The 19,131-nt window shown below is 32.4% G+C and overlaps 4 protein-coding genes across 5 annotated transcripts; 3 read left to right on the top strand and 1 right to left on the bottom strand.

Moving 5' to 3' along the window:
- Positions 1–44: 44 nt before the first annotated feature.
- SREBP (Sterol regulatory element binding protein) lies at positions 45–7,056 on the top strand. The gene is made up of 9 exons (XM_065506197.1): positions 45–368; positions 1,419–1,608; positions 2,127–2,995; positions 3,058–4,036; positions 4,099–4,283; positions 4,425–5,425; positions 5,495–5,621; positions 5,872–6,039; positions 6,110–7,056. Exons 2-9 carry the CDS (start codon positions 1,494–1,496, stop codon positions 6,467–6,469), a joined length of 3,804 nt encoding a protein of 1,267 aa, XP_065362269.1. The 5' UTR covers positions 45–368; positions 1,419–1,493; the 3' UTR covers positions 6,470–7,056.
- A 334-nt stretch (positions 7,057–7,390) lies between these two features.
- On the top strand, positions 7,391–8,347 carry Ccdc58 (Coiled-coil domain-containing 58). Its single transcript, XM_065504134.1, has 3 exons — positions 7,391–7,535; positions 7,611–7,883; positions 7,945–8,347. The coding sequence occupies exons 1-3, from the start codon at positions 7,494–7,496 to the stop codon at positions 8,056–8,058; spliced, it is 429 nt and encodes a 142-aa protein (XP_065360206.1). The 5' UTR covers positions 7,391–7,493; the 3' UTR covers positions 8,059–8,347.
- Positions 8,348–9,360: 1,013 nt separating this feature from the next.
- On the top strand, positions 9,361–17,423 carry Kap-alpha1 (karyopherin alpha1). 2 transcript variants are annotated; one of them, XM_065502803.1, is made up of 8 exons: positions 9,361–9,475; positions 11,487–11,682; positions 11,750–12,124; positions 13,553–13,773; positions 13,844–14,107; positions 14,176–14,515; positions 16,061–16,220; positions 16,294–17,423. In XM_065502803.1, exons 2-8 carry the CDS (start codon positions 11,491–11,493, stop codon positions 16,476–16,478), a joined length of 1,737 nt encoding a protein of 578 aa, XP_065358875.1. In that variant the 5' UTR covers positions 9,361–9,475; positions 11,487–11,490; the 3' UTR covers positions 16,479–17,423. The 2 variants fall into 2 exon arrangements, with proteins under 2 accessions (XP_065358875.1, XP_065358876.1); XM_065502804.1 differs by lacking the exon at positions 9,361–9,475 and adding an exon at positions 11,377–11,413.
- LOC135953119 (rRNA methyltransferase 3, mitochondrial) lies at positions 17,350–18,879 on the bottom strand. The gene is made up of 2 exons (XM_065502805.1): positions 17,750–18,879; positions 17,350–17,651 (listed from the first exon to the last, which is right to left on the bottom strand). Exons 1-2 carry the CDS (start codon positions 18,820–18,822, stop codon positions 17,477–17,479), a joined length of 1,248 nt encoding a protein of 415 aa, XP_065358877.1. The 5' UTR covers positions 18,823–18,879; the 3' UTR covers positions 17,350–17,476.
- Positions 18,880–19,131: the final 252 nt, after the last annotated feature.

Raw genomic sequence — 19,131 nt, 5'->3', positions numbered from 1 at the left:
AAATGTATTGGCAACACTATTAGGTAGTAAACACACATAAAAAATAAATTACGTTGATAAAAAGTCAATAAGAATTATTTTTCGCAAGTGATTAATACAGTAAAACAATAACAGAAAGAAAACCTAACTGATGCAATTGGAAAATATTTTACGTGTTTAAAAACTATATAAAAATTTTATACATACATTTGTGCATGCACTAAGAATATTGTTAATTGTGAAACTATTACAAGTGTTTATTATTATTGTGTTGAAAAAAAACAAATAATTACCATAAAAAAACGTGAGAGAAAAATATAGAAAAATGGAAATAATTTAATATAAAATGTGTAAATTTTAAAGATTTTTAGCCATAAAGCTCTGCAGAGGTTTGTAAATGTTGAATTGTTATTATTTTTCAGAAAATGTAAGATTTTCCTTGTTTTATTTGTTTAAAATACGGCTTAAATATCTAATGGTTGTGACGTCACATCGTATGATTCAAATAACGTGCTGTGATTGGTTGTTTGCACTGTTACCGCTTTTTTCACTGCTCTGCATCCCCGATTTTCTATTAATTACAGCTGTTTATGTTATTATTTTTTATTTGTGTGTGCCAAGGCGAATTTATACAAGGTGGAGTCAGTCAAACAGCTGATAATTTTTTTTTCCGCTTTTTGGTTCTAACAACTGTCAAAGCTTGTTTTTATATTTAAATATCTACATATTCTAAGCTTATTAACACAATATTTATTGTTTACATAAATAAGTAAAGCCCGCACTATTCAATTATGTACACTATATTAAGTTTAAATACTTATTTGTTAAATTTTTGATTTTGATTTTTTGACATTTGTTAAGACCAATCGTTGTTTTTGTAGAACTGACACCACCTTGTATGAATTCGCCTTGGTGTGTGCGGTTAAAAGTGTGTGTACAAAATAATAAAGTAATTAGTTAATATATATTGATAAAAGCTGTTAACATTAAGTTATAGAGATTATATGGAAATTTTTGCTTAAAATTTTCCTTGATTAATACAAATATTTTTCTTTTTTTTGAGACAAAAAAAAATTTAAAAAAAAACGGTGATGCCATTTTAGTGCTTAAAAATATATTGTTTTGTAAAATCTGCAAAATTTTATTATAATGTATTTCTGAAATTTTAGTTTTTTCTGTGTGGGATTATTATCTTTTTTTGCTCTATTAAATATTATTTATAAGATAAACTTTTTTAATTTTTAGAGCTTAAATTTAAGCGTTTTTATATTGTTTTTGTAATCATTGTCACTGAACGAGATTTAAAGCAGATGAGAGCGTAACGGTTTTGTTTTTGTATATCGTTGTTGTCTAATATTATTGTTTATTATTGTAATTTGATTTATTTACATTTTTATTTGTTTTGCTAATACAAATTTGTGTTTGTATGTCTGTTATAGGAAATTGATAAGAACTACACAATCATCAGTAATTTGTTAACAACGCAATAAGCAGTCAAATATATTTTTAGTATAATGGATATGGATCCATCATTAGATATGGATCTCATGTCCAGTGGCATGGTGGATTCATTGGATCTGTTTAAAGATGAAGATGCCTTAACAATTATTAAGGAAATGATATCACCAGGTAAGAAATGTTAAAATAATTTTGAAAACATTTTTTTTATTTTTGTTGAAAATACCTATATTAGCGATAAGAAATTAAAAAAATATACAGTAGAGGGCAAAACTAACTAATGTCGTTTTTGTTTCTTGGAAAAAATGTCAAAATTAACTTTCCGAATACCCCAAATAACTTACATACATGAATGATACACTAATATATTCGCTGTAGTCCTGGTTCGGTTGCTATAAGATATAAGGAAAAAACTATGAAAATTTCAAAAACCTTTCCAATGAGGTACATAATGACATATGTATGTATAACTTTGGATCGAGATCGACAAGGGGTCAAAATCGGAAAAATATTTTTTTTACTGAAACTTTTTTTTTACCAATTTTGTTTTTAATTGTTCATCAATTTATTTTTTCAACAATATTTGTTTTCAATCTTTATCTTAAAGTATACTTTGGTGAAGTGTATTTAATATTGCGCTCAGAATATTTGAACCAACTTTTTATAAATGAATAAAACATTACTTTCAGATATGTTGAAAAACTTTTTAGATGACATTGATCAACTACCAGACGATCTTCTCAACACATTGGACTGTCCCATGGATGGCAGTCAAGGTGCCGTAAAGTCCGAACATTTAGCCCCTGAAATGCATATAAAACAAGAATCCCATACACCCATGCATTTGTCACCTCAACGACCCGCCATGCAATCACCATCATATAAACCTTTAATGGCCTCCGACCCGCTGATGGCGTCAAATTTTAGTCCCATTCCACCCATGTCAAGTCCCTCATCATCGGCCACAATGATACCAACAGCAGCACCGTTGCAACAAAAGCCCCTAACAAATGCTATGGTCTTAAACAGGCAACATTTAACTCAACAACAGCAGCAGCAGCAACAGCAACATTCAAACAATACGTTACAATCCATGGACACTAGTAGCATACTGAATGGAACGGGTAATATTATTTTGCAAAGTAACAATACAGCAGCTGGCCCCCTACAATTAAGTCATTTGGATATAAACAATCAGACAATAGCATTGACTCAAGTCACCAGTGCGCCTATGTCAACAATACCCTCAATTTTATATGCCACCACAACTAACGCTTCAGGCAATAGTAGCAACAATAGCAATGCCTTCATCTTACAAGCAGCAACTCCACAAAATACCAGCAATTTATTAAATATTGGCTCAACACCCGAGAAAAAAGTACAAATTTCCACAAATCCCACAAATGTTGCAGCAGCAACATCAACCACACAATACAAAAAGATACAATCTATGCCACAAGTGTTGACGGTACAAAGTATAGGACAAGTGGCAGCAAATAATAATAATGCAGACAAACAGCAACAGCAACATATATTACCCACACAAACCACTATCAAGGTAAAAGAAAAATACAACATGTCTGAATTTATTTTATAAATATTTGTAAAAACTTTTTTTAGTACACCACCCAAACGGCTTCGCCTCATCATCATCAACAACAAACATCAGGCACGGCACAAAACCCACAGCAACAACCACAGGTCATTATACAAGCAAATCCAGCTGTCATGTACACTACCGCTAATGGTACGGCTATTTTAACATCCCACATACCTGTTGTCTTGGAGCCAGTAAACGCCTCAAATGCAGCAGCTGCCATAGCATCCAGCCCCATCACTACTACACCACTACCAGCTGCATCCTCTTCTTCTATATACTCCATCTCGCCCATGTCATCGCCCAGCCACAGTAGCCAGGATAATTCACAAATGTGCCTCTCTCGTGGCCCACCTAAGGTCAAGGAAGTCAAACGCTCCGCCCATAATGCCATTGAACGTCGTTATCGCACCTCCATCAATGACAAGATTACCGAACTAAAAAACATGGTGGTTGGCGAAGCGGCAAAATTGAACAAATCCGCTGTACTACGTAAATCGGTGGACAAAATCCGAGATTTGCAGCGACAAAACTATGAACTGAAAATGGAAGTGCAACGTTTGCAAAGTGAACTAATGTCGCGTGATGGTTCTAAGGTTCAGGATCTGTTACAATCCACGTCACGTGGCAAGAAACGTAAGCCTTCTTCCAATGAGGACATTATCATCTATGGCAAAGAACAATCCCTAATGACACCGCCACGCAGTGATGTTTCAGACCCCTCATTATCACCGCCGCATTCGGATATTTCACTACCACCTTCACCCTATGACGGTTCCAGCTCTTCGTCCAGCATTAAAGATGGTGATTTGGATATATTGCCCAAGTCCATGCAAGGCATGGCCGCTCACTCACGTTTAGCCTTGTGCATGTTTATGTTTGCTATTATAGCTATAAATCCATTTAAAAACTTTCTGGGCGGCTACGATACGGCCAGCAGTTATCTATACGATGACGACGATTTGGTGGGCCAAAGGAAAATATTGTCAATTGAGGAGGATAGTAAGTTGAAATGGTATATCAGATGTTATATTTTTTTTATTTATTATTGTTGTTTCCTTTAGCTTCTAGTGGTTATAGTTGGGAGTCTTCAGCGTCTTCTATTATGTTATGGAGTATGAATATTTTAGTTATGCTGATGTGTATGGTCAAAGTTTTGGTATATGGCGATCCTTTGTTGGGTTCGGAGACGCCGGCATCTGATACGTATTGGAAACATAAGAAAATGGCGGAACATTATTTTGCAACGGTAAGAGATTTTCTTGTATTTTTAAACATTTCATTTGATATCCATATTGTCTCCGCCACAAAATTGTTTCACATTTTTCTTTGTAACTTATGTTTTTTAACAAATTGTTCTCATCAAATTATTCTTATTTATCATTTTTAGGGAAATTCCCGAAATGCCTACAACGAGTATCTGCGTTGCCTACAAATCTTTGGCATTTCTTTACCAACTACACGTTTAGAATCCTTTTCGGTGACCACTTGGCAATTTATACGTTTATTCTTTCATCGTATTTGGCTGGGTCGTATGCTGTCACGCAAAGCCGGTGGTCTGTTTTGCGGTGAAGAGCAGCGCAAGGAAGCTTTAGCTTCTGCCCGAGAATTGGCTTTGATATTCAATCGTTTAAATCAACTACACTTGACTTCGAAAATAAACGATTCTCATGGTTTGGTCATGTCGCTGTACGCCATCAATATGACCGAAGTAGCCGCTTCGCTATTGACACCTCACGAATTGGCCAGCATATTTATCACTTCAGCTCTGAGAGTGAAACGCAGTTATCCCCGGTATTTAAAATTCTTTGGTCGCTATTTCATAAGTCGGGCGAAAAATGAAAATAGCAAGATACACGAACAAACCAAAGACACGCACTGGCTGTTCACCTCCTATGGCTATCGTTATTTTATTACACATAATTTTGATTTTGTGGAAAATGAAAAGGAAAATCCCGACACTAACACACTATTTGCAACACTTAGCAATCCGGCCGATCCCATGTCGTATGTGGTCAAACATTATCGTGAACATTTACTAACCAAAGCCATACAATGTCTTTTGGGTTCGGGCAGTCATAAGTCGCATGCAGGCAAACATAAAACAGCAGATTCGAATACAACAGCAGCACCACCCGGCACTATGGTCAGTAATGTTTTGAAATATACCTCGTTGTTGTGTGATACCTTGTCGGAGGATAATAACGATATAAATATTGCATGGTGGACAACTGTTTTGGAGATAGCTGTACACTGGCTGCTGGGAGAGGATACATTGGCTGAAAATCTTTTGGAAACAGTGAAAATATTACCCAAACAATTGTCGGCCAGTGGAGATCATTTGCCCAAAGCTTTGCATACGATATTGAAGGCAAAAACCATATTGATTAGGTAAAATCTGTTTATGAATATGGGTGTTAATTTAAAATATGAATTTTCAAAATAAATTTTCTTTTATAGCTTCAATGGTAATGTTTTGGAAGGTCGCGACAAACAAACTTTAATGAATATATGTGATGAATCCAGTGCTTATTTACAAGAATGCCTGACCGTAAATAAAATAACAAATACCAAGGGCATTAAATTGGTAAGTTTTTGAAAATCTATTCATTTTACTATAATAAAAATCCATAATATTGAACAAAGGTGCATTGTAGTCGCATTGTCTGTGAATTATATTCGAAATTCAGACAATACTTCTGCAATGCAATCTTTGTTAATATTAAAATCAACTTGGGAAATAAATAATAATAATAAAAAGTACTAACAAACTATTAACCAAATAACTGAATGTAAATGTTTATAAAAAAAACCTAAATTGTTTACTAAAAAATTAGCTTTTCCAATTGCTGACGTGTGATTGGATACTAGAGACACGTACCCAAATTTGGGAGGCAGAATATATGTGTATGGATGATGATGGTTATTATCAAGTGCCCGGTGATGTTTTGGAAAAGTTTCAAAAGGATTTAAATTCCCTAAGAAGCATAGTAGAGGATATACCAGTAAGTTTCTTAGAAATTAGACTTTCTGCATATAAATTACAATATATTATATTCAATTAATTATTTATAGAGTGGCCAGTCCCGTATTTATTTATACGAGGCCGTATGTCGTTTAATGGCTGGTGCCTCTCCCGGCCCCACGCAACAGCTGTTGGATCGTAGTTTGCACTTTAAACATGCCAGATCCTCGATTATATGTGGCGGCAAAGATAAAAATCACAATTTCGAGGGGGGTGAACGTGAACGCGCTGCTGCCATGTATGTGGCTTGCAAATATTTGCCCTCGGCTTTGTTGTGTTCACCGGGCGAACGTGCTGGCATGTTGGCCGAAGCGGCCAAAACATTAGAGCGTGTTGGTGATAAACGCAAACTCAAAGAATGTTATCAGTTAATGAAATCGCTGGGCAGTGGTTCTGCTGTTACTAATTAAAGACTTTTCTATTTTTAATTTTACTACCTAACATATAAAAACTTGTTTCTGCTTTTTGTTTATTTTTTACTTTTTAGCAATATTATTATTTCATATTAATTATTTTTTTTAAACATAATTGGTTTTCTATGGTGTGTAATTAATTGGCGTCTAACTAAATTTTGAATTCAATGAGTTAACACAAGGGCAACGACACGGTTTGGTACGCTGGTCCTGGGTTTGGTTATCGGCCGAAAAAAAAAAACAATTTATCACTTCAAAATAAATCAAATTATAATAATCAAAATTGTACAAATTATAAATTGGTTTCAAAATTATTGATTTTTTTTTCATATTCAATTGCTTATTTGGATTATTATCTGTTTTTATTTGCTATAAATTTCATTGCAAAGCATTTCTAACGAAACTGTGCAGCTGCTGTTTTATTTTATTGCTTTAATTTTATATTTATTTTATAAAAAAAACCAACGTTTGAATATATCTTATTAAAAATCTATTATTGCTTGTTATTTACATCTAATTATAATAAAATATTTAGTTTTGAAAATAAAAATACACCCATAAATATACATATATATAAGAAAGTACACTGTGATGAATTTAATGATTATTTCCATAACTTGAAAAGTTATGGTTTATAAAATGATTCGATTAATTGTTATACCTTAATTATTATTATCAATCTCAACAATTAACAGTAAAATCATTCATGCTTTTTTGCTATATATCAGCCATTCGTTGGACGATTTTCTGGTTTTAAATAGCAAACGTATATTTGAAAGTCACTCAATTATATTTTATTTAAAAATTCTGTTAAAAACCTTCAAAATATTACTTTCCAATACTCCCCAAACTGTAAAATGCAACTCTAAAATCTTTGAGGTTATGTCCATTTTTACTGATAATATAACAAATGACATTTTGTCGGCATAATTTTTTTGACCCTTATTGCTTCTGTTATTTTTTTTGGACCAAATTTCGTGCTGTAATCTTTTAACAATATTAAAACAATAATATAAATAAAATGGCCATTTCATATAGCTGTCAAGATTTTCTAGGCTTCCAAGTAAGTTTTAGACACCCCTATAATGAATTTGCAAAAAAAAGCGCCTAATTATAATACAATTTGTGTGTGTGTCAGGATGCCATCAAGAAGATGCGTGATATGGATGATAAAATTATTTATGCCCTAAACACATCACTGCCTACCGAATCATTCAAAGGTCAGGTGGATAAAGAGAAGACCTGTAAGGATTTATATGCTAAATTACAAGACGGCCACAAGCAACGTGAGGAAGCCATACGCAGTTGTATAATGTTATCGGCCGAATCTTTGAAGAGTCTAAGGGAAAAACGTGAGTCCCAGCCGGATGATTATGAGGTGGACAAGAAATTTAAGTCGGAGCAAAGAAAGGTTTAGTTTTTTGTAAATTTTTGTTGTAGCCTAATTTTATTTACAAATAATTTAATTTTAGCTGCGTGTTTTGCAATCGGAATTGAATGTGGAGGATATTGTTAAAGAGCGTTCCTACAAGGCTTTCAATGAACGTTGTCGGTTATATTTTAGAGCTGGTTCCTCAGCTTTATGAGACTTTATGGCAGAGATTATTGGGTTTGTTATCGAAATCCATCTAATATTTCTTTTACAATGGTTCAAACCTCTACAGCTAGTAATTTTTTCATGGTTTTTGTCCTAAGTACAATTTTGAACTTTATAATGTTTGCATTTTAATTTGCTTATGTAATTTTTTTTAAAAGCAATTCAATACAGTTGTTCATTTTGTTTTATTATAAACATAAGTTTAAAAAAATGTTATTGTTACTATTATAGATTTGTCAGCGTAAATAAATAGTACGGTTTTTTATTGAGAAGAAGAATTGACATTTTAATTATTTTGCTGACATATTGAATGTGTTACCGTTATATTTTTGGAACAAAAATGCAGGGTTCGGCATTCAAGTTTAGGAAAAAAATCTTAATACAATTCAGGGAGTCTTCTTTTATCGTTTTCTAATTATATTATTCCCACTTTAATGTACATTTAATCAGGTCTACCACAGACATTTTACGAAAGTGAAAATAATCGTATGTTCCATTTTTCTATAGAACATATACACGTTTTTGTTTTCACTTTCCAACGAATTTAATGTCAGTAATTACGGAACTTTATGTCTATGATATCATAGATCCAACAAAAATAATATTGATTTTTGAAGTATTATTTATTCATTTAAAGGCAAATTGTAATTTAAATGCATTTCCTTAATAGTTTTACCCTGCATATTGGCCAGTTTACCTATAACTATTTGAGCCGCATCTTTAACATCATTAAATTCATGCAATAAATTCATTATTTCTTGTTTGCGTTCATCCGGTGCAGCAGGTGCATTGATATGCTCCAACTTTTGTTGCAATTCTTTATAAATAGCATTTAACTGGTCCATAGAAAGAGATGATTCAGCAGATTCCAAGGACATGCTATAAAAAAACAAAGTTTTATTAATAAATTGAAACTTTATGTAAATAAAAAATCGTATTTACATTAGTTCTTAAGATAGATTCGAAACACGTTTGGATTGAAAATAACTGCTCAGATAGCCCTGGTTTAATTTCTTTTAAAAAATAATACTAGTTATTACAACTCTGTTCGTAAAACATGCAAAACCGACATTACTTCATAATACAACACTTTTGTTGTCAAGGAGCATTTAATTAGGTGCCATCGGGAGCACAGCTGATTACAGAACTAGCACACGGTAATGTCAAACTACATATATAAAAAATATTCTCCGGAAAGCCATTATGTCAAACTCTATATATAAAAAATAGGTGAATTCGCCTGTATTTATTTCAATTCGCTACTGCTGCCACCTTGTTAAATACGCCTTGACTGTTGTTTTATCAGTTTTCCACTTTACAACACTGAGGCAAAAAATAAAAAAAAACTTTTTCATTTAACAAAAAATTTTATTTAACAATTTCTGCACAAAATTTATTTAAACTAGGTAAATTATTTCCACTTTAATTACATACTTGTTGAGTAATGTAAGCAAAATTGTATAAACAATTAATATTTAAAGAGAAACATTTGCAAAACTAAAGAATTTGTAAGAAAAACGTGTGTTTTATAAGTGAATGTGAGAAGAAAAAAAAGTATTTTTTTAGATGTGTTGGTAATGAATTGTCAAAGGGTAATTGTAAGGGAGGGGGGAAGAGTAGTATGCACTTTTAAGTAAATTTTAATTTAATAGTGTCCCAGCTAGCATTTTCAATCGTTGAAAATGCTAGCTGGGATAATCGCCCGCGATATCGTATTCGCGATCGCGAATGTTCAGTTCAACGGGAAAAACTGTTTGTTGACCGCGACTCTTCCATATGAATCGTCTACGATGTCCCCAAAAGAATCGTGTACGACTCTTTTATTCCTGCTTCTAACGAGCCTTGAATAAATCGCTGTAATGAGTCATCTACGATGCTAACAAAATTATCGTGAAATACTCTTTAAGTCCTACTTTAAAAGAGTCTTGAAACAATCGCCAAACTAAATAAAAAAATGTTTTTTTTTTGTGTTTTATATTCTTTAATAATAAATCAGTGTTTTTTTATGACATTCCTAATAAATGATTTGGAGCAGTCGCCACCAACTTTACCAATAATGTAGTTATGTAAAGAAAGATATAGATTGATAGATAAATATAGATATAGTTGTTGAAATAGATAGATACACGTATAAATATATAGACATACCAATTGGACAACAATATCCTCGTTCTGTAGAACTTGTTCTTGCAATTCTTCTAACTATTTTACTGTTGTTAGAGGTAAAGAATTAGTGCCTCCTTTTAATGTCATCAGAAAAATTGCATTTTAGCTGGCGCACCTCATTTCTTAGGGTTACCACTTCCTCTGCTAACCTACCGATTTGCTGCTTTTGAGCACGAATTTCCTCTAAAATGTTTGCAAACATCTTGTTTGTACTATCTGAAAGAAATAATGAAAATACAAATTATATATTATAAATAAACCGATAACTATATCGCCATGTGTATACGGCGATTTTAAAGACACATTAATAACAAAAAGACTCGCAAAAACATCATTTACAAGAGTAATATACGATTACGGTAAAATAAAAATCCTTCAATGGTCGTCAGAATACTTAAACGGCGATTGTGGAATAACATAAAAAACACTCATTCAACAATCATCAATATGACTCGCAAAAACATCATTTACAAGATTGATATACGATTATGGTGAAATAACAATCGTGTAATGGTCGACAAAATGCTTTATCGACGATTAACTTGTTTAACAATCATCAAAATGACTCGCAAAAGCAACATTTGGAAGAGCAAAGTGTATTTTTACTTCAAAAACGACTGGACGATTAAAAAAAAGTCGCAAAATAATAGCCATCGTCAAATAATCTTTCAAATGCTAGCTGGGTAGTGTGGTAAGTCAATGGGTTGGAGCTGGCTGCGTACGTTTTTCTCTGCTGCGGCGCATGTTTCAAATGTCTGTTCATACCTTCATGTTATTCATGAAGATGAAGTCCAAAATATGTCTGAATAGTGCATTTTAAAATCTTAAATCCTGAAATTTGTAAAATACAAATCCATCTGGCACTTTGAAAACTTCACCATAATGGAGCTTAGAACCTTGTAAATACTTTATACGTCTTTATACGTCACAAAACACAACTCGATTGTATTGCATCGGTTATGCAGTGATGTGATGTGTGTAAAATGTCAAAATACGAGCGATTAATGCATGCCTCTGACTGATTGACTAACCAACTGCTTTGCCTGCCTCTTTGAAAAGTAAAAGTTGTCGTAATTGATTTAGAAACAGAAGCATTTATACAGGAATCATCTAATAAAACACACATCTAGGGAAATTATAGGAAAAATATAAAATATTTATATACAAGTTTATTGGTGGTAACCACACCCTGTGCTTAACTAAAAAAAATGTATGTAAATTGTTTAAACTAATTTTGTATTTTATTCTTAGAAAAATGTCCACTACACATAGGCACCGCTATAAAAACGCTGGCCTGGACTCTTCCGAGATGCGTAGACGGCGCGAGGAGGAGGGCATACAAATACGCAAACAGAAACGGGAGCAACAACTTACCAAGCGACGCAATGTTGTTTTGGAAAATCCTAATAGCGCCATGTTAAATAACATGGATAATGATATTATGCAGGTAAGCTGGTGGTATTCCACAAAAAAAATCCTTTAGACATGAATAAAATTTGTTAAATTTCATTTAGGAATCTGAAATGCATCAAGTCCCTAATGATATTTTACAATCAGCCGAAGGTTTAGACTTGTCAAAAAATTCCGAACAACAACAACAGTACCAACATATACCTCAAACAGTGCTTAATCATCAGCAGCAACAACAACAGCAGCAGCAACCAAATGTTTACATTTCACCACAGCAACAACAACCGAATACGGTGATCAAAAAAGAAATGATTGATGCATTGTACAGTGAAATCGAAAGCGTCCAGTTGGAAGCCACACAAAAGTTTCGCAAATTATTATCTAGAGATCCAAATCCACCAATCGAAGAAGTCATACAAAAGGGTATAGTTCCAAGATTTGTGCAATTTTTGAAGAACAACACTAATGCGTCATTACAGGTAAGGAATCTATTGAATGTATTGATGCTTAAATACTCATTTAAGTGGTTAAAGGAAAATCTCTTGTGGAACTATGATCAGTTTTAAATGCGTAGTAGTTAAGCAAATCGTAGAACTGAACTATAACATAACTAAAATAATCTAGGTTTAAGTAATAATATTTATTTTAATAATCCCAGTTTCAAAACAAGTAAGAGAGCTGCTATATTCGGCTGTGCCGAATCTTATATTTAAAATTTTTTTTAATTTTAAAAAAATTTTGGTTTTTCAATTTTTTTTTGTGAATTTTCAAATTTCAATTTTTATTTTTTTTAAATTTTGAAATTTTTTTTAAATTTAAAAAACGAGTCTTGTTATAAATATTAATAATCCCAGTTTCAAAACAAGTAAGAGAGCTGCTATATTCGGCTGTGCCGAATCTTATATTTAAAATTTTTTTTAATTTTAAAAAAATTTTGGTTTTTCAATTTTTTTTTTGTGAATTTTCAAATTTCAATTTTTTTTTTTTTTAAATTTTGAAATTTTTTTTAAATTTAAAAAAAAAATTTGGTTTTTAAATTTTTTTGGTTGGAAAAAAAAATTCGGGTTAAAAAATATTTTTTCCGATTTTGACCCATTGTCGGTCGAACTTACTATGGTCTTATATATATCGTTGCAAAGGTCTTTGAAATATCTATCATTAGATATTTCTATTGTCTATATTAATAATCCAGATATATGTCAAAAATAGGTAAAATATCGAGGTTGTCCTGGTTTTTTCCCCATATCCCCGTTATTTATGGACGGATTTTGCTGATTTTAAATACCAAACTTCTCGAAAGCATGTCTGACAGAATTATTGAAGATTTGGATCCCGAAGATATCTGGGTTCTTCAGAAAATTGATTTCAACAAACAGACGGACAAACAGACAGACAGACGGACATGGCTTAATCGACTCCGCTATCTATAAGGATCCAGAATATATATACTTTATAGGGTCGAAAAATTATATAGTGGAAATTACAAACGGAATGACAAACTCACGAAAGTGAAGGGTATAATAATGAAAGTCCCAATTTTAAAATAATCATGTTTAAGCAAATGTTCCAGTTTTGCAATAATCGTGGTGCTTTTAAGTTTTCTAATTTTGAAATAATCGTGGTTTAAGCAAAACTGGGTATAAACGTGCTTCTTTTTAATCTCCCAGTCTTGAAATAATCTTGGTTTAAGCAATCGTGTTTCTTTTTAATCTCCCAGTCTTGAAATAATCGTAGTTTAAACAATCGTGTTTCTTTTAAATCTCCCAGTCTTAAAATAATCGTGGTTTAAGCAATTGTGGTTCTTTTAAATCTGCCAGTTTTTAAATAATTCCGGTTTAAATAACCTAGTTTTTAAAATGTTCCAATTTTTTAATAAAATGGTTAATAAAATTTCTTAATAATTTTAGTTTGAAGCCGCTTGGACTTTAACAAATATTGCTTCGGGCACTTCCCAGCAAACCAAAATCGTTATTGAAGCCGGTTCAGTACCCATTTTTATTGAATTACTCTCCAGTCCTCACGATGATGTACAGGAACAAGCTGTTTGGGCTTTAGGTAATATAGCCGGCGATTCACCCGCCTGTCGTGATCATTTACTAAATTCGGGCATAATGCAACCTTTATTGCAGTAAGTATTCTTTAAAAAATATATTTAGAACATAAGAAACATTTATTTAATAAACTATTTGATTCAATAGTGTTTTAAGTACCACCGAACGTTTAACAATGATACGTAATGCCGTTTGGACCTTGTCCAATCTGTGTCGTGGTAAAAATCCTCCAGCAGATTTCACAAAAATTGTACATGGTCTACCCATTTTGGCGCGTCTTTTAAATCACTCAGATACGGATGTTTTAAGTGATACCTGTTGGGCCATAAGCTATCTATCCGATGGTCCCAATGACAAAATACAGGCTGTTATAGATGCTGGCGTTTGTAGGCGTTTAGTGGAATTATTAATGTAAGTTTATTTATTTTTTTAATGTTTATATATGAAATAATTTGTTAATTGTGTTTTTTTTGGTTTAGGCATCCTCAACACAATGTCGTGACTGCTGCTTTACGTGCTGTGGGTAATATTGTTACTGGTGATGATGTCCAAACACAAGTTATTTTGAATTGCAATGCTTTGCCCTGCATTAGCTATTTGCTTACCTCACCTGTGGATACGATTAAGAAAGAAGCCTGCTGGACGATCTCAAATATTGCAGCTGGCAATCGTCAACAAATCCAAGCCGTCATTGATGCCAACATCTTTCCTACTCTCATTAATATTATGCAAACGGCTGATTTTAAAACGAAACGAGAGGCCGCCTGGGCTATAACAAATGCCACAAGTAGTGGTACGGCTGAACAAATACGATATTTGGTAAGTTGAGAGCAAAATAAATGAGATATTTGGTAAGTATGGTTATTACGGGATTAGATTATGCAATGGACCTTCCATTTGAACTAGAACAGAACTAGAACAGAACTAGAACAGAACTAGAACATAACTAGAACAGAACTAGAACAGAACTAGAACAGAACTAGAACAGAACTAGAACAGAACTAGAACAGAACTAGAACAGAACTAGAACAGAACTAGAACAGAACTAGAACAGAACAGAACTAGAACAGAACTAGAACAGAACTAGAACAGAACTAGAACAGAACTAGAACAGAACTAGAACAGAACTAGAACAGAACTAGAACAGAACTAGAACAGAACTAGAACAGAACTAGAACAGAACTAGAACAGAACTAGAACAGAACTAGAACAGAACTAGAACAGAACTAGAACAGAACTAGAACAGAACTAGAACAGAACTAGAACAGAACTAGAACAGAACTAGAACAGAACTAGAACAGAACTAGAACAGAACTAGAACAGAACTAGAACAGAACTAGAACAGAACTAGAACAGAACTAGAACAGAACTAGAACAGAACTAGAACAGAACTAGAACAGAACTAGAACAGAACTAGAACAGAACTAGAACAGAACTAGAACAGAACTAGAACAGAACTAGAACAGAACTAGAACAGAACTAGAACAGAACTAGAACAGAACTAGAACAGAACTAGAACAGAACTAGAACAGAACTAGAACAGAACTAGAACAGAACTAGAACAGAACTAGAACAGAACTAGAACAGAACTAGAACAGAACTAGAACAGAACTAGAACAGAACTAGAACAGAACTAGAACAGAACTAGAACAGAACTAGAACAGAACTAGAACAGAACTAGAACAGAACTAGAACAGAACTAGAACAGAACTAGAACAGAACTAGAACAGAACTAGAACAGAACTAGAACAGAACTAGAACAGAACTAGAACAGAACTAGAACAGAACTAGAACAGAACTAGAACAGAACTAGAACAGAACTAGAACAGAACTAGAACAGAACTAGAACAGAACTAGAACAGAACTAGAACAGAACTAGAACAGAACTAGACCAGAACTGGAACAGAACTTGAACAGAACTACAATAAAACAGAATTTGACTTTAGCTAGAGTTTACTAGTAAACAGATAATCGAGGTTTAAGCAATCGTGGTTCTTTTAAATTTCGCTGTTTTTAAATAATCGTGGTTTAGGCAATGGTTCGTTTAAATTTCACAGATTTGAAGTAATCGTGGGTTAAGCAATCGTGGTTCTTTTATATTTCACAGTTTTGAAATAATCGTGGTTTAAGCAATCGTAGTTCTTTTAAACTATCGTGGTTCAAGCAATCGTGGTTCGTTTAAACTTCACAGTTTTGAAATAATCGAGGTTTAAGCAATCGTTGTTCTTTTAAATTGCACAGTTTTGAAATAATCGTGGTTTTAGCAATCGTGATTCTTTTAAGCTTCACAATTTTGAAAGACTTTTAGATATTCTAATTTGTTTCCATTTGTGTTAATGTTTTAATTTTTTCTTTAATTTCAAGGTTCATGTTGGTTGCATACCCCCCATGTGTGATTTCTTAACCGTGGTCGATTCGGATATAGTACAGGTGGCATTGAATGCTTTAGAGAACATACTTAAAGCTGGTGAAAAATTCACAGCAAGACCAAATCCCTATGCCATGGCCATTGAGGAATGTTCTGGTAAGAATGAAATTCTTTGTTTTTCTTTTTGTTTTAGAATGAAGCTAACTTTTTTTAAATAAATATTTTGTAGGCTTGGATAAAATCGAATATTTACAATCACATGAAAATCGTGATATATATCATAAATCATTTTATATAATCGAACAATACTTTGGTAATGAGGAAGAAGATGTACGAGTGGCACCCTCAGTGGATGGCAATCAATATGCTTTCAATACGGATTTAGGTGCTCCACAAGGTGGTTTTAATTTCTAGCCTCCTCAACTGGTAAACTAAACAACACAAAATGATGATGATGATAGTGAAGATAATGATGACAACCTTAGTTAGTAAAGCTATAATGACTACCTACTACATGAAAAGAAAGAAGTAAATTCTCACAAGTATTTGAAATTATACAACCAACTAACTACTCGTACTACAACCAAAATATGAAATCTTTAAAGTGTAAATGAGATTTTTTTTTGTTTTGCTAAAAGAAAAAAAACTATAGAAACACAAAATAAGAGAAAACTAGAAATTAAATAATAGAAAGAAAATTAAATCTATAGAATGAAAATCAACAGCTGTAGCAGTAATGAATAATGAATACATTAAAAAAATAACGAGAATTAACTAAACAACCAATTGAAAAATAACTTCCAATAGTCAAAAATTGTTAGTAATTTATTACTAATACACTCTACTACATACTAATAATTTTATTTAACCTTAAAGATTTCTTTGCTTTGAATGCATTTTTGTCTTATGATTTTTGCCTTATTTTTTATGATTTTCTTGTAATCTTTTTTTTTAAGTTTGGCTTTTGTTTGCGCATTATAATATTATTACCTTTATTTCCTATATTTTAATTTGTATACAAAACATATTTCCAATTTCCATTGCTTTACTATGTAATATGTACATATTTTTTAATTATATTTACGTTATTTATTATAATTATTATAATAATTAACAAAAAAAAACAAGAAGAAAACTTAAATTGAAACAAACAAAAAAAAAGTTTGAAACAAAAAAAAATATGTTGAAAATAATTTAAGTTTAACATAAAAAATCTGTGTTATTTTTTATTATTATTAATTATTTTTGTTTATACTTTTCTTTTCTCTATAAATTTCATATTTCTATATTGATTTTGTTTAATTTTTATTTGATTGCATGGAAAAATTCATAAATAAAGAATTAAACTAAAAAAACGAATTTTAAATAAGGTTTGTTTATATATATTTTTTTATTTTAAAAACTTAACAATATTAGACAGATGTTTCAGGTTCAGGTTCCTTTTTAACCAGCTGGGGGGTTTGAACAATATTTTTTCGTAATTCGTACAAAATTAAAGTTAAAGCTGAGGCAACGTTTAAGCTGTCAATACCTTGAGCTAAAGGTATATTAAGGCATTTACCTCTATCGCCTACAGTTTCCATAAATCTAAAAGAAAGGTAAAAAAGGTATTAAAAAATAAGAGTGTTATATTCGGAATGACAAACTTAAACCCTAAATTTCTAAATTCCCTTGCAATAACTTACCTATAGGCATCTTCACTAACACCATGACTCTCTCCACCTATAATGACCACATTATGTGAACCCGTTTTTTCTACTTCCGAATACTCCACAATCGATGACGATTTATATTGCAGTTTTTCTAAATTATTTTCTGCCACAAAAATACAACAATTATGTGCCACTTCGGGTGGTATCATTAGGGGAAGCTCCTGCCAATCAACATCATCTCGTATGGGCAAACGAAAATGGCCACCACAGCCACCGCGTAAAGCCTTTGATTCCCAGGGATCACAGCAGCCGCGTGTTAATACTACTTGCATACAAGGTAATGCAGCACAGGTGCGTATAATACTGCCCAAGTTATTGGGTTCCCTTATATTATCACATACCACCGTAATGGGCAGAGGATCCGACATTTTGGCCACCACACTATTCAAAGCAGGCCTTTCGAAAATGGCCATTATGCCGGGCGGTGTTGTAAGAGTGGACCATGTCTTTAAATCATGATGTGGCACTTTATAGATTTTAGTACTAAATTGCTTTTGTGCTGCAGCCACCTTCTCCTTTATATCCGCCAATTGATCCTTTTGGCTGAATATAACACTGTTTAGTTTGAGACCACAATACAAAGCTTCCAATATTAACCTTCTGCCCTCTATAACAATTTGTCTATCCTTGTCACGCCTTTTCTTGGAGCGCACTGTTATCAGTAAAGTACTAAGCCTTGGGTCATTGTGACTTAATTTTAAAAATTCCAAACCCAATTCTTCATCATTGATAACTTTCGATTCGGCTTCTCGTTCTAAGCGTGATTTTTTAAAACTTGGAAACTGTTGTGGTCTGGTTATAATATTGCTGTTGTTGAATTTTTTGTGGGCTTTTTGTTTGGGTTTCTTTAGCAAGTCTTCCTTTTTGGTGGGTTCATATTTAACGGAGGAATTATCAAAAAGACTGGCCTCTATTTTAAGAGCGGCCTCCTCTTCAGAGTTTTTGTTTGTCTTCAAATCCTTTTGGATTGATAGATATCTAGTGCCGGAGGGCAGAATAGCTCTAGTATACGATTTATTTAGAGATTTTAATAAATTGGAAAACATTTTTATTGATTAACTAATAATTTAAACACAAGGTAGGTTGTTTTATTTACATTCTGTTTAAAATTCATAACCTTAAAATATAGTATGTTATCAATTATCAGTGAATGTATGCAGGCTGTTATACAGTGTTATAAACAGCTGTTGATATTTATTTTATAAATGACATAGACAATGATGATTATTTAGCGATTTTTGGTTAAACTTTCATATCTGGGCATATGAGAAGTATAAAAGTAATTTTTAGCTTTAAGATTAATTAAAAGAAGATAATTTTAGTTTATATATACTTAGCAAATTTATTCTTAAACA

Source organism: Calliphora vicina, chromosome 3 (assembly GCF_958450345.1).
Source record: "Calliphora vicina chromosome 3, idCalVici1.1, whole genome shotgun sequence".
In the NCBI taxonomy this organism is placed as follows: domain Eukaryota; kingdom Metazoa; phylum Arthropoda; class Insecta; order Diptera; family Calliphoridae; genus Calliphora; species Calliphora vicina.
Note: the sequence above shows the minus strand (reverse complement) of the source record. Positions and strands in the feature narration are given on the sequence as shown.

Bases quoted from the DNA above. Each gene is read 5' to 3' on its own strand.
- Ccdc58 (XM_065504134.1), top strand. From the start codon at position 7,494: ATGGCCATTTCATATAGCTGTCAAGATTTTCTAGGCTTCCAA. The intron at 7,536-7,610 runs GTAAGTTTTAGA...TGTGTGTGTCAG, and splicing joins AAGATTTTCTAGGCTTCCAA to GATGCCATCAAGAAGATGCG. The intron at 7,884-7,944 runs GTTTAGTTTTTT...ATTTAATTTTAG, and splicing joins TTAAGTCGGAGCAAAGAAAG to CTGCGTGTTTTGCAATCGGA.
- Kap-alpha1 (XM_065502803.1), top strand. From the start codon at position 11,491: ATGTCCACTACACATAGGCACCGCTATAAAAACGCTGGCCTGGACTCT. The intron at 12,125-13,552 runs GTAAGGAATCTA...TAATAATTTTAG, and splicing joins ACACTAATGCGTCATTACAG to TTTGAAGCCGCTTGGACTTT. The intron at 14,516-16,060 runs GTAAGTTGAGAG...TTTAATTTCAAG, and splicing joins CTGAACAAATACGATATTTG to GTTCATGTTGGTTGCATACC.
- SREBP (XM_065506197.1), top strand. From the start codon at position 1,494: ATGGATATGGATCCATCATTAGATATGGATCTCATGTCCAGTGGCATG. The intron at 4,037-4,098 runs GTAAGTTGAAAT...TGTTTCCTTTAG, and splicing joins ATTGTCAATTGAGGAGGATA to CTTCTAGTGGTTATAGTTGG. The intron at 5,622-5,871 runs GTAAGTTTTTGA...CTAAAAAATTAG, and splicing joins ATACCAAGGGCATTAAATTG to CTTTTCCAATTGCTGACGTG.
- LOC135953119 (XM_065502805.1), bottom strand. From the start codon at position 18,822: ATGTTTTCCAATTTATTAAAATCTCTAAATAAATCGTATACTAGAGCT. The intron at 17,652-17,749 runs GTAAGTTATTGC...CCTTTCTTTTAG, and splicing joins GTTAGTGAAGATGCCTATAG to ATTTATGGAAACTGTAGGCG.